The sequence below is a fragment of the Rhea pennata genome, chromosome 5 (genome assembly GCF_028389875.1).
Source record: "Rhea pennata isolate bPtePen1 chromosome 5, bPtePen1.pri, whole genome shotgun sequence".
Classification (NCBI taxonomy): Eukaryota; Metazoa; Chordata; class Aves; order Rheiformes; family Rheidae; genus Rhea; species Rhea pennata.
Window position 1 is genome coordinate 14,355,479 of NC_084667.1, and position 14,721 is coordinate 14,370,199.

General features: G+C 39.6%; 1 protein-coding gene across 8 annotated transcripts in view; it reads left to right on the plus strand.

Annotated features, from left to right (window-relative positions):
* RGS6 (regulator of G protein signaling 6) overlaps positions 1-14,721 on the plus strand; it is a 287,533-nt gene that overhangs the window by 159,899 nt on the left and 112,913 nt on the right. For all 8 annotated transcript variants that reach the window (XM_062576773.1, XM_062576769.1, XM_062576767.1 and 5 more), the window contains one exon: positions 13,996-14,095. In XM_062576773.1, coding sequence (XP_062432757.1) covers positions 13,996-14,095 — 100 coding nt within the window. The remainder of the gene's footprint in view (positions 1-13,995; positions 14,096-14,721) is intronic.

Sequence of the window (14,721 nt, forward strand, 5' to 3'; positions counted from 1 at the left end):
AGAAAGGCAGCTGGATTGACTGCAGGTAAAAGGTGTTTTTCCCTCCAGTTAAAGTAACAGGTTTACACAATTTTATTTCCTGCCTTTGCCCTTCAGACAACTGGCATAATAAGATATGGGTAGATAGTGGTTTAAGTGTCTAACTTCTGCTGGTTTTCACATGGATGTTGCATTTTGTTGAAATTATCAGCAGTAAGTACCAAATCCTGCTCACTTTACCCAGAAAAATAATCTTATTTAGTTACATACAACTACAGATTCAAGAAAGTCAAATAGGAGAAAAATCTGTCAGTGATGCTTAGTTTAGAGATTTCTTAGGTTTCTGATTTAATCACATTTATACATATAATCACATTTATATGATTTTTAAAGGAATGCTTTAGATAAATATTCTGAAGAGGGGAAGTAGAAGCCCCATTATGTCCTTTACATCTAATCATGTTCACGGAAATACGTGCGTGGATAGACGCAGCATTCAGAGATGGCTAAGTCCTTGCAAATTTTAGTTCACCCACAGGTATTCATATTGCAAGTTGTTGTCTAGTTTGATTCTCTGAGCATGCATGCCCGCAGGTTTTGTTAGCTAGCAATGTTCACACAGATGAGAGTTATCTGCATCTATGTTTAAATAAAAGTTTTGCTTCAAGTGAGTACTTACAGCTTCATGCAAGTTGCTGTATTTGTGCATTAATAAAAGGATTTACATTTGATGTTTTGGTGTCCTATAGAAGAAATGGCTTTGCATCAGGCAGCAAGAAACATGCTATGTTGGCACGTAGGTAACCACTGTTAGATTGTAGAAAGAAAGTGGGAGAAGAAAAGAGTTACTGAATAACTAGTGTGCTGCAAAGCTTCTTATCCAGACTGTCTGACAAATACGAATACATTTATAGACTCAGGACCTGGTCACAATGAAAAGTGTTTATCAAATCTAGGTTTTAACTTAAGCATCTTTATCTGCTCTCTGCCAGTAGGTTAAAAAAAACCAAAACACTAAATAAGTTTATCGTTAGCATAAGTCAACACCAAATGCCTATTTATGAAGTTCAAGTAGTGGAAGGGACAAATCCTAAGAGAATTCTATGATAATTTGATTATTTATCTGTGCCAAGGGATAATAGTAGTACTGTGCAAAGACTGATATCATCATAAGCTCCCCAAACAAAAATGATGAGCCTTCGTACAACAGCAGGCTCAGGGCTCAGAGCATGACCGTTTCTTTATCTCAGCTCTACGGTCTTGGATCCAGGCAGCCTGAGCCTCTGCTCTTGCCTTGTAACTGATGGTGAGGTGCCTACACCTCTGGCTCTGCAGGAACATGTCACCTGCCATTTACTGGCAAAGCACCATGTTCAACCTGAGCACTAGCAATCTAGGTAAAAGCAACCATAAATTGTGGATGAATTTGGAGACTGATATAAGCTAAGATATAAGCTTTGGATTTTGATCTGAAAGGGCTTATGTTTACCTCACACTACCCCTTCTCTAGGAGGAGTTTCAGCTCAAAGATTGTTAAGCCATTTGCCTGACTGATGCACAGAAAGATGAAGACAGTAAGACTTAAATGGAGCACCGTGTTTCAGTGCACATAGCACTCACACGCCCAAGTCCTCAGATAACCTGCACAGAGGAAGGAGCGAGGGAGTGGGGACTCGGAGGCCAGGAACCAGCAACTGGAGTGGAGGGAGCAGAGGGAACTGCTGGGGAAGAGGAGGCTGCAGGGCAAGAGCAAGAGACTCCGATATGATACATAAGTTATGGGTAAAAATACATTATTTTTGGTGAAGCAGTTTTTTGTTTTTTTTTTTTTTTCTTTTCTTTTTCTTTTTCTTTGTGCAAGGTTGGTTCTTACCAACAGGCTATAGTATTTTGTTTCTATCCATTTATAGATTGGCCTACAGCTTACTTTTTTCATCTCTTAAGCGTGAGTGTGAAGGATATTTCTGTTTAAAAGAACTATAAGATTATTAAACAGATTAGTGTGATCCCATGTCTTATTTTTTCCACTCCCTTTATCTAAATAATCCAATATAAGAGTTGCTGACAATTCCCAGGTTTCACTTTGAGGCTACCTTTAATTACTAGTTTTGCATAGCTTACTGATGGGAGGAAAGTGAGACATGACAAAAGAGCAGTGTGTGAACCACATGTTGGCATGCTACATGCTTATTTGCTTCGACAAATTAGTTCACTGAAATTAGTTGCCAGAATGTCTGTTGGATTCCTTTTATATACATGAATATATATATATATATATATGTGTGTGTGTGTGTAGTTATTATAACTTCTGTGTTTAAAACTCATGTCATTTATGTGTGCTATTTAGTGTGTTAATGGGTTTTAGTACTTTAGGTGTGGCCTATTACCAAATGCCCCCATTGGTCTCATATCTGACACTTGGCAATTAGAAAATGAGCTCTTGCAACATGGCTGTGTACTTAAAAATGTAGTGAAATAGATATCTTGACTAACCATTCTTGTAGACTCATACAAGTAAGAGGTATGGGCATTTAAATCATATATGTATGTATGTATGTATGTGTCAAACAATACTCTACAAAGTATACTAGAATGGCAATCATTGCTAGGCTAAGTAAGGTATAATGGAAGTGAAGACTAAATTGTAAAACCAGTTGTTTATGTTTAATAAGATTTAGTAGCTTTATGGTGCTGTTCTCCATGCTGGATATTCTCCTGCCACACCATGAAAACCTAGTTAATTGAACAGGAAATGCAAAGGAAGAATTACCTGTGTCATGCAAAAGGATTAAGTGCCGTTCATGTTTTGGAGTCAATGGCTTTTTCCATTTAAAAGGAATAAAAATTATATATTTATAAGTCAAAACAGCCATCGTGTTGTAGCCACAGGGGGCACAGAGTCTGTTCCTTTTGTTCTATTCTGTTCTTTCTCTGTGAGTAAAACAGCAAGTAGGCACTACAGGGCCCAGAGATAGTCTTCTATGTTGTCTGCTGGTAGCAGAGGCGGAAGAGCGTGCCTCTGGTTGCTGGGTAGTGCCTTGCTGCGGAGGGTGTCTTCACTCGTCTGCCGTGTGTGCCCCTGCAGGGAGAAGCGTTAGGGTGTGAAATGGGGTAAAGACAGCAGTAGGTTGCCAAAAGCAAAAGATACCTTTCTCTGCAGGATTTCTGAGTTCTGTCCTATAGACTGACTCATTTTTCTTGAATAAGAAAATTTCTACTTAGGAGCCAAGACGTGGAGGTCTTTAAAGTTGGTATTTCTGGTAAGATTCATGGAAGCTGAAAGTGTTTCTTCCCTGACTAATGTACGCCTACGAGTTCTGGAAAGCTGAGGTACCTCTGACTCTTTCTAGACAGGTTTCTAGGTATGTTATAATATATAGGGTTAGAAAGGATAGCAGATCCTGCCCGAGTGAGGGATTAGAGGCGCTGAATGCCAGTATTACAAGAAGTGCTTCTGGAAAAGAGACCCTCTCTAGTTTTTTTCTCCAAGTCAATAATCACTTCTGGAAAAGTTTTTTAAATACAAAAAGGATGGTAGAATACATTGGTGTTTAGTTCATACTTCCTTTCTAGAAAAAGGGAGAAAAGCCAATGTTTAATTCAAATAGCAGTTTGAGCCCAAGATCTGGGGTCAAAAGCAGGTGTAACATCATCTTCTGTGGTTGCTACAAGTTTGCCTAAAGTAATGTTTTCTTTGCTTCATTGTAAACAACAGAAAGATAATTATGTTGGGGAAGAGCATCTACTTTTTTTCTACATGAACACTTCCAAAGTGGTTTTATAAATTGTTTTGTTTATATATTCCTCTTAGCAACTGGACAGTATAATTGCTACTGAAGAACTGAGCTAACAGTAGTAGAACCAGTGAATAAATCGTAAAATCAGTGGTGAAGTAAATAACTTTACCCATGGTGATGTAATTGAGTGGTGGCAGAAACTGTAATTACTGCTTTACTTGGAATATTTTTTTGCCAAAGGGAAAGCACCAATCACTTTTAGAATAACAAATGATGCTTGCAGCACATTAAAATGTTAATGAATCCAATAAAGAGGGTCATGTCATGAGAATCATATCTGCATTTTCAGTTCTTGTGTCCTCCATTTAGTGATCTATGAGGTTTGGAGGATTTGGGGGCTGGAGGGGGGGTTTCATTCTGATGGTAGCTACTGTCAAAGCCAAGGGCTGGAGCAACTGAGTGGCTCGTTTCAAGAAGCTCCGGGCTTCTATGTCATTTGAACTGGCCTACCATACATAACTTACCATACTTTAATGATTTAGTTCCTAAGTTAAGATACCATTGGTCAGACACTGTCAAATCTGGTTTTGCTAATGCTCTGGTTTATTTTAAAGAGTCTCTTGTAACACTTCCATAGTTATGACTCTTCATTTCTACTAACGCTCACCAGCATATCAGTACCTCCTATTACGTTACAATAAAGGAGAATGAAGCAGAGCGTTTTTAAAAAATCTTCGCCAAATGCCAAACCTTGTTACCATACTATAGAAATAGCATTTGTACTTTGCAGAGTGTTTAAATATGTGTTTTGATTTTAGTCTAATTTTCTAGACTAGCTTTGCACATAGCTGTGTAAGAAAGTACTGGTGTGAAGCTACAAATGTTCTAAAACAGCCAAAAGTTTACCAAGTTACTGACTACTTTTTTATGGTCAGTTCTAAGCACCTAGGAATTGTTCTATTAGCTTTTCTCCTCTAGAGATGTGGGTTGGGTTTCTAAATGCTGCCCCACAGGCGAGCCCTGCCCATGTCTTCTACCCAGAACTTTCTCCTACTGCTGGTGCAGAAGGACTTTGAGAGCTAAAGACTTTGGCTGAACCGTTTCAAGGGCTAAACTGAGGCTTTCCTTTTCCAAGACTGTTAATCTTGCATATTTTTGTGATAATAAAATTGACAAATCTTTTTGATATCTATTTTTCAATGTACTAAAAAAGCAATGTGGAAAGAAGATGCAGCTATATGGAGAAAAGATATCCAAATCTACGTAATTTCACACACTCCAACAAACTGAAATCTTCCCTCTGTTCTGAAATTCAAATGAAAATAACATTTCCTTTTGCAGTGGTTACCTTTAAATACTGGGTATTGGATTGTTTTTTGTGTGTGTATTTCTGCCTTTATATATATTTTTTGAAAAGTCATCTAGTTCTGTGCATAAAAATTATAAGGAGACACGTGACATGATGGAGATGGAGAGAGACTGAAAATATGACCTCTTCACAGTGGTAAATAGGATTGCCTCGTGTTCCTGTAAATTATAAACTGCTTTGCTTTGCGTCTACTTCACAACATTTGGGAAGGGGAAGGAGTCTAATCTTTACTGTACTAGAGCACTTTGCAAAGCAAAGAGTTAAATGATGCATGAAATGACCTGTCACACTGTATTATGTGCCACAGTATTACACACACAGAGGAATGCTAAAAAAAAAAAAAAAAAAAAAAAAAAAAAAAAACACACAATTCCCCAAGTCCCATGTTTTTTAGTTTGAGGGAAAACATTTGGTTTACACAAACACACACCACCTAATATATTTTAGTTAGGCTGCAGGAGCCCAACAAGCACCGAAAGAGAAAGTGGGGGTATTGTGCATAGTTTCCTATGTGAATTTAATAAGGAAGCTAGCGGTGGAGATTGTATGTCTTTGATAAGACATTCTTTTAAGGAACAAGAAAACCAAATTATTACATTTCATACCAAAAATATTTGATGAACTATTTTCCAGTTAAATACCAGATGTTTGTATACTGCATTTCTTATTTAGTCATAATGTTTTCAAGTTCTCACTTTACCGTTTCATGAAATTTTGCCTGCATTTCGTAATGCTTGGAAGCTCAAATCAAAAGAAGAAATCTACCGTGTAAAAAGTCCTGTCTTCGTAGTGTCCTTGATTTCACCACAGATCAGTCCTTCTGTGAAGGTACGGACCCAAATCTCACCTCAGGCATGGAGCCTAAATCAAAGTGCAAATATAGGCTGTATAGATTTAAAAGCAGAAAACAGTCACTTTTATATGAGAGCTACTTCCTTTCAGTTTTCTCTTTCAGTGTTCAGAAATTGCTCCTGAGTACAGCAGATTTTCTTACCTTACTGTGGGGCTTGCGCTCTCTTAAAGATCTATCAGTAGGGTTGAAACCCTGTGTTTCTTTAAAAAGATGAGAACTGGAGAATGGTGCAGTTTTCAGGAGGTGTTTAAGGTTATATAATAAAATTTCCCATTTATATTTGCTCAGGTTTATAAAGACAATGGTAGAAATGACAAAAGGCTGATCAGGCATCCACCAACTCTGTCCTCATTTCTTCTCTGCCTAATAGTTATGTATTTTTAGTTGTATTAAAAAAAAAAAAAAAAAAAAAAAAAGTATTTTAAATTCTTTTACTTTGTGTAGACTGGTCAGCAACTGCTGCATCTTTTAGCAAGGAGGAAAGCAGTGACTCGTGAGGAACAAGTTGCGCTTTTACACCTGCTCGTTATTGTTTAAAATCATTTCTTTTCCACCAGACCTGGAAATGGCCTCTTCTAACCTATTTTGTGATAAGGCTCATTTTCACGTGATGCTGGAGCTATAAAGGAGATGGCTGGAAATCCTTTTTCCTGCCAGCCTCTTGCTCAGGCCAGGCACAGGGAAATGTGGCAGTTCTGCATTTCCAGCCCTGGAGAGAGGTAACGGGCAGAAGCCTTTAGAGCATCACTTGGCCTCTTAGCTTTGGGAAGACGTGAGTGAAAGTCTGTCTGGGTTTGTGGTTTTGGTATAAAATGTTTTGGGTACAGTTCGGCTCTGCATTTTTCTCAAGAGCTGGGAGTTACAAATTCCTCTACCAGAGCAGATCAGTGACCCACCAAAAAGTCCAGCATGTTTCTGTCCCAAAATCCCTTAGATTTGGTGCTGCAGAGAATAGTGAACTTCCTCTATATATTCTGTATTTATCCAACTACAGTTCAGCCTCATGGGAGAAAGAGAGAGACACTGTGCTCTCACCAAGGGCAGGCACAGACCAGTGCAGGCTGAGATTAAAAAGAATAATAGTAACAAATGCACACAAGTGAGACACCAGTGACTAGAATCATATCAAAGGTATAGTGGCAGTAGAAGGTCTAATGCAATATTATCTGTAGTCTGGGGCAGATTGGAAGTGGGTACTCTTTGCTGGGTGAAAATTTATCAGGTTTATTCTCCTAACAGTCTCATCTTCAGTCCCGCAGAGTTCATTAACACAACTCGTTTGCTATTTCCTGTTAACTGAGGTAGGGAAGGGGACGGTTTCTTTGATCCAAAGTGAGTCTTGACAATGAATCCAGGAACTGGCATCTACCTGTAGCTGGCTTCTGTGCTCACTTACCCATTCATTATTTCATGTAATCTAGCATAACGCTAAAACTGGGTCTTACGTGTTCTAAAAAGGTGTAAAAATCTGGTCCCGAGTCATGTTACGAATTTGAGATTCAGCCTGGTGTTGTTGGAGGATTTGAGATTCCTGGAGCTTTTTCAACAGTCCCAGCACAAAAATGAGTTTTGGCATAATTTTGGTTTGCATTATAAAGTTCATGCTATTACTGATTAGTTATAGTTAAAGTTATTAGCTTACGGCCAGAACTCCCACGAGAAATTTTAGGTGTGGGAGGTAGCTCCAGCATGGGGTCTGCAGGGCGCATGGGCTGCACTCCTTTTCTCCGTTGTCCCTCTGGACACCTAGCACTCTGGAGACCTACATACTTTCACGTTAGGTGCAACGATGCAACAGAAAAGAAAATCTCTACCGTTTCCAAGGCAACTTCTGCCTCCAGCCATTTCTGTAGTGAGGCAGCAGACTGCTGCCGATCCCTGCCATAGATTACTTTATTAAAAGCTCATCGAAAGTGTGCACACTCATCTCTCTCCACCTCCACCTCCGCCTCCCGCAGCCCCTTGGGTCACTGACCTAAGGGGCCTATGGTGACTGTATCAACCTAAGCACAACTATAGACTTCCAGTTCAAACTTTTTCCCTTTGTGTTTCAGCCTGTGCTGTTGCTTTGTTTCAGTTCTTCAGTTCTCCATCTGTAGAAAGTTGTTGAAGACCCTTTCAGGATTATTTCATTCAAATCTAGCTGCGGGTGGTGTGGTCAAAAGTAGTTAATATTAGGTGACTGTGGCCTGTGTAAAACAGTCTGGAATTAATGCTGTTACTAGCTGACAGATACCAACAGCTCAGATAAGGCTCCTTTACCAGCACTCTTCTAGGGATCAAGGGGGCTGAATTTCTTCTGTTTTTTCCCAAGTTTCCCTCCAGTTCCGACTGAGGTACACTGTGAAACAGATTGTAGCTGATCACCGCATGGAGGGAGGACTCTTAATTCCAGTATCTTTCTCTGAGTTTATACTTGGAAAAATAAAGAGGTGGGGAGAAACTAACATAAAAATAAGAGAAAAGTGAACTGGGGAAAAATAGTATCAGCAAAGACAGAAACGATACAGTTATTCCCACTGAAGTCTAAGTTGGAATAATACAGTGTAGTGTTGCCCATTACAGTTTTCCTGGCTGAAAAATTCTGTGTGTGTGTGCACAGAAGTCCACATATGCATGTACATAGTTCACAAGTTATACAAAAGCCACCCTTATTTAATATATACTGGATGGCAGTGACCATGGTGTAATTTTATCTCACTGAAATATGACTTGCATCACACCTCAGTGGTAGTTCTACGGCTTTCACTGGAGTGCTTTGTTTACATGCATGACATCTTCCATGGATATTTATGATACTTTCCAGCAGTCATAAAAAGCTTAACACTTTACTTCCATAGCAAAGTAAGTATTTTGGTTACTCTACAGAAAAACTGGGAGGGTTTCTGATCAGAGCAGCCATGCTCTAAGTGGTGTAAGACCTTCCAAGCTGATTATGTGCATGTCTATGACATCTCTACTGTAGCTGTGGAAGCACAGAAGAAGAGAATGCACCACTGTCTTCTCAAGATACTTGCATGACACTGTAAAATGCAACAGAAGGAGAACCAAATGTTTGCTACCGTAATTAAAATAAGTTGCGTAGTCACTAAACAAGAGTCCACTTTTAGTATTTTTAAACAGCTTTCTAACATGACAAAAATAACCTTCTCTCTTTCAGATGATTATAGCTCATGTAGAATTTGAGCTCATCAGTTTTCTGTCAAAATGTGTTTAATGGAAAATGAAGCTTACAGAACATTGATGTCTTTTGCATGAAAATGTTAATATTGATGGGGTAAAAATCTTAATTTTCAGGGGAGAGGGGAAGGAGAAAATTACATTAGTTTAACTCAGAAAATTTCAGATTGCTGAATTAATCTGCTTTGCTTTTGTTTTATTCACATGAATGTTAAGTCCTATTTCTTTACAGAGCATGCATTACATGATGGCAATTGCTCCACTTCCCACTTTCTGTGACTTTAATAATGCAACTGAGAAACAAGCTGGTGGTGCAGTATGTTGCTTGTGTAGCAGGCTATATTGTAAGAGATGTAGTCTGATCAAAAAGCTGTTGTCGTGGTATTCCCCAGGCTCCCTTGTTGCACCTCAGCAGCTGAGTAAGAAAGATATAGCTGCCTGGTATTTCGTAGGAATGAGGAAAGAGAGGCATGCAGATTGCAGGAGAGTTACCTGGAAGTTCAGTGTGGAACTAGGACTAGCTCTTAATTTTCCTATCATCTCTGTCCTGCTCTTCCTGTTTTTCCAAGTACTAAATAGATGAAAGCATCCCCACCAAAAAAAAAAAAAAAAAAAAAAAAAAAAAAAAAAAAGAAGAAGAAGAAAGAAACTATCAGAATAGCTGGTTTCTTTTAGCTATTTCTCAGGTATCATTTTAGACAGTTCTGTTGACATAGTAACAGCTTACAGTCCCTTCATGTGATGATTTGGTGAGTAAATGTTATGCTTTGTGAAGCTAGAGGTATATTAGCAGCACTATACAAATAATAATGACAAGTGCCTTCATAAACAGTCTTTTACCAGCACCCTCTCATTCTATCAAAATAGATATATGTAAATTCTAAATCATATTACTGGTTTCAAGGTGACATTATTCGCTTTTTTTCGTCCTCCCAATAGATGTCTAAAGAACATAGTTGTTCTTTTCTGTCTTTCCTGAAACACACTTAAACATGGGGAAAGTGCTATATGGAACACTCTACCTTTGTCTGAAAGTTAGCCCAGAAATTTGGAAAGAAACAGAGATAGTAGTTCCTTCAGGAACAGTTCAAGTACCATCAGTTCTGCTGCCATCAGCAGTCATCAGAAATTGGTCAGGTGGGATACAGCTGGAGAGTCTCACCAGCCGACGCGTCAGCATCCTGCCACGTTTGCTTTCTTGTTCCAGTTGTCGGGATTTTGAAAGGTTGTCAGAGGTGGGGACTGCACCTTTAATAGTCATGTAGCATTCACTATCCAAGTCCTTCGCTGACATCTTCTGAATTAAATTTCACTGCACCTCTGTGATTCAGTATTATCTCCATTATACAGAGGGGGAGACTTAGACAAAGACAGATGAAGCCATTCGCTCAAGGTCGCAAAGCAATTCTCTGGCGGTGCTGCTCTGCTGCTTCTCAACACCATGTCTTGAAGGCAAGGTTGTCCTTTCTCCCTGGAGGCTGCCAAAGGGGGATGTTTCATCACTTTTATCAGCCTTCTCTTCCTGTGTTTGAGGAGAGCAAAATTGTCTAGAATGGTGAAACAAGTAGGTTTCAGAAATCTTGTCAAATTAACTTCTTTTGTCTGTGCAAGCATGGGGCTGCATGGTAGGAATCAGTGGGTATAAGGCATAGGGACAGTATTGTCAGATGGCTGGTCAGAGATGCTTATGGGACAAGTAGGGATTGGCAATGTGAGAAATGCTGCCTATTTATTTTAAAATTTATACTTCAGTTAAGAAAAAAAATCATGCGCATTTATAATTATGTTATCATTATTCTAGCTCACAAGAGATTGATCGTGTCCTCCATGTATCATCCAGCTCCACCAATATTCATGGGTGAACAGAGCTGTCTGTCCAGCCGCAGTAAGCTTAATGTTAGTTCTGATGAGTGATGCTCGCAGACCATCTGCCACTGGTTAGCTAGAGATGGGAGTTGCCATGAGCAGACTGCCTGCTCCAGGTAGTCAGACAGGAATATGGTGCGCACTGAAATATTCAGAAATGGGCAGCTGTCCTTTCCTGAAAGTTCCCAGGGAGCTTCCGGGGCTGACTCACAAGCTAGGCTACAAAAGTGGCAGAGTTTCCATTATTAGCTTACAAAAATATTCTGGCAAAATTGGACTGTGGGGATCATTGACATCAGTAGGTACTAATCCCTCGGTAATAATAAAAATGCTTAGGAAGGTAGCCCTGGTAGGCTGCTACTGGTATCCAGATACAGGGTATTCAGAGGCTGGAGCTATTGGCTTTCTTTTGTTCTTGACTTGCCATTCCCTCTGCTTGTCACCTACAAGACCAGTCTTGACGCTGAGCTTCCACAGCTCAGCAAGACTGTGCATGCTGACAAGCTGCCTTCTGGTGTCTGCTTTACTTTGGAGTTGGGAGAAAGAGAAGTTACTGCAAAGTCAAGAATCATATTCCTCCATATAATGGTAATGCTAGGGATGTTGTGCGGCACTGCCCCAAAATTACCTGGTTAGGATCAGTGATCTGAATTTGTCAACACAGAAGCCATTCTTGCATTCTGGAAACTCCTGAAAAATCTTTTAAAAATCCACAGTAATCCCCAATATTCTGAAAGCCAAAATGGCATCATTTTTCTTCAGTTGATCCATTTATCAAAAACATGGGATTCCTCTTAGCACAGAAATGTATTTCACACATGAGCAAGAAATACAGAAATGGCTTATCATTTCTATGTCCTGTCACGCTAATGTCCAGGGGAACTGCTTTGCACCCTCAGTAACCCTTTTCTGAACTAGATGGAACCACAGTAGTATTACAGTTGTTATTGTGTAATAATTATGATTTGTTTATTATAACATGTCAACAAATGTAATATTGTGGTTTTCCCTGCTTCAGAAAAGGCACTTTCCATCCTCAAGTGATAGACATCTCAGCTGGGACAGAAATTCAAGGTGGGCTCCCCCTCCCTGTCTTAGGCCAGTAAAAGTGCTGCTCGTGGAAAAGAAGGTCCAATGAAGACCAGAAAGTTCTCACACATGTAGTGCATGTTTGGGATTTAATGCGTAAAATAGGTTGGTAAACTCTTCCCGCCTACCACTGTAGAATCCTGACTCTGCTGAAAACATGCTCCTGAAACCAAAAGTCCTGTATAAATACCATGAAGCTGAGGGTGAAGCGAAATGAAATCACTCTGGATAAAGGAAAGGGCAGTGGAGTGGTTAGCATCTCTTCACTAGGAAAGACAGGTCTAGTATTATGAATATATTACAGTGTGTATCTAGCAGTGACAGCAGTTAAATAGATTGCTCTGGCTTTCTCAAGGAGATATTGATCCAGGATCCACTCAGATAGAAGAGTAACAAATCCCTTTACTGATGCAAAATGAGACCAGTTTGAAATAGCAGTGACTCCCATAATAGAAGATAAATATTGCCTGCTTTACCATGACTTTTGCTGGGTAGAAATTAGTTCACAGAAGGTCACTCATTTAGGAGTGAGAAATATGAGGAACGCTTCTTAACGTCTGCATTCTTGCCAGCTGAAGTGAACTATTCAAGGACGCGTATTTGCTGTCTGCCAGATCAAGAAACATAAGGGGAACTGCAGCTGAAGGGAAGATCATTAGCAGTGATGTGAATAAGTAACTATTCTGAAAGTTAAGACAAAATGCGTCAATAAAAGTGACCTTCACACTTGATGATCCCTTTCTGCTTTTCTCCACACTTGAAGCTGCAACATCACTATTTTTTCTTACCACTGTGTCACACATGAAACATCCCTATACCTAATCAGGAATTTGAAGCTGAAGTCATAATTTCTGCAAACTTCAGGTGGTTTCAAAATGCAAAGCCAGGTGCAGGTCAAAATGTTGTGTATAGCTCCTCTCTTTGTAACAGATCGAACAGAAACTTGACTTAGATTACTAAGCCATAAATAGCTTGGAAAATTGCTGGAGAGCACAAGAAAGCGTGTTTTGAATAGAAAGATTACATACAATCAGAGGATGTAACACTATGTGCTTTCAGGCACCAGATTGCAGGTGCTGGCATATTGTAGGAAGATGATATGGTAGTCTCTGGATCAAATGAGAGGAAGGAGGAGGAAGGAGATACGGGAGATCAGAGCAGAAAGGGAAGGAGAGACATAATGTCCAGTGCTGAGCAGTAAGGAGAGCAAAAACTCCAGTAGTCTGAGAAGATAAGAGGAAGAAGAATTGTTTGGAGCCTTTGCGGAAAGAATCAGTCACAGTATCAAGGATTCAAATAAATGTAGTAGAAAGTGGGAAACTGGAGTGGAAGTGGTCATGGTTCAAAAAGAAAAAAACAATGACAAAACAAAAAGGGAAACCACTGACCATAGCCAGAGCGTGGTCACTGCTTCTGAGGGTATGGTCACTATCAGATATTGGTCTGATGGCTCTTTGGTTGACCAGTATGGCTCTTCATATATTCTTACAGAAAAAAAAATACCTTCCTACTGAGTTATCTGCTGCCCATTATGTTCCATGTTTTGACCAGAGGAATCTTCTGTTTTCCTTCTATAAGCTTCCCTGATATTTAAAGCTCCTTCACCTGGCTGCAGTACATAATCTAACCTGATTCACATGCTAACCTAGCAACACATTTCTGTCTCTGTCTCTGCTGATCGTCAAAACAGATGATTACGGTAGGTTTGCTAGTACAGTCGGACCACCGTTTTTTCCAGCTGGTCTATACAATCTCATGGTTTAAGTTGGAGAGGTGATAGCCGTTCTTCTAGGTCTGTGTTAGTGCAGTGAAACACATGGTACATCCAAGCCCTATTCTACTTGAATGGCTGCAAAGCACTCAAGTTATATAAGTAGTCACCATTTTGCATAAAACACTAAGTCTTTCCTTCCTTTTGACAGATTGAAGACATCATTACAAGAATGCAAGATGACAAAACAGGTGGAGTTCCCATCCGAACTGTGAAGAGCTTTCTGTCTAAAATCCCCAGTGTCGTCACAGGTGAGGATGTTTGTTAGAACTGAAGAGAATATGAACTGGTACTAGCTGTGTCTGAGGAAATACATTGCTAAAGCCGTGAGAAAGGAAGAATGAAAAGAAACACTTCCTCAACTCCGCTTATTTTCTGCACATCTTTTTCTTATTAAGTATTATTTTCCCTCTCTTACCCAAAAACTTTTATCAGACTTCTGTCACAGGTACAGGAATGTGCAATATCTGTTCTGCAGCTGTTCCATCTTATTAAAATATGTGTACAGAAGTATGATGCTGGATGGTGCAGGAACAAGGTATTGGAGTACAAAGCTGTTCCTCTCTGTACTTCCAGAGAGAATGTTTTCCCGTGCAATGAAGATCTTTTTGCCATTATTTTGAGCAGTTTACTCAGAGTGATGTAAATGGCATTGAGGACTTGTGGTTGTGTTTCTGGTACATGCTTTCCCCAGCACTATGGTGCTCACTTATAGTGACGTAGAACTGCTGTTTCACATTAATCTCCCACTAGACTGTTGCCCAGCTAATCCTGTGACTTGAAATTTATGACTGTGTTTAGTTCTGTGAAGAAAAGAACAGAAGAGACTCTGCATGACTGAAAAAGATGAGTCTCTTCCCAAATCAGACCAGGTCCA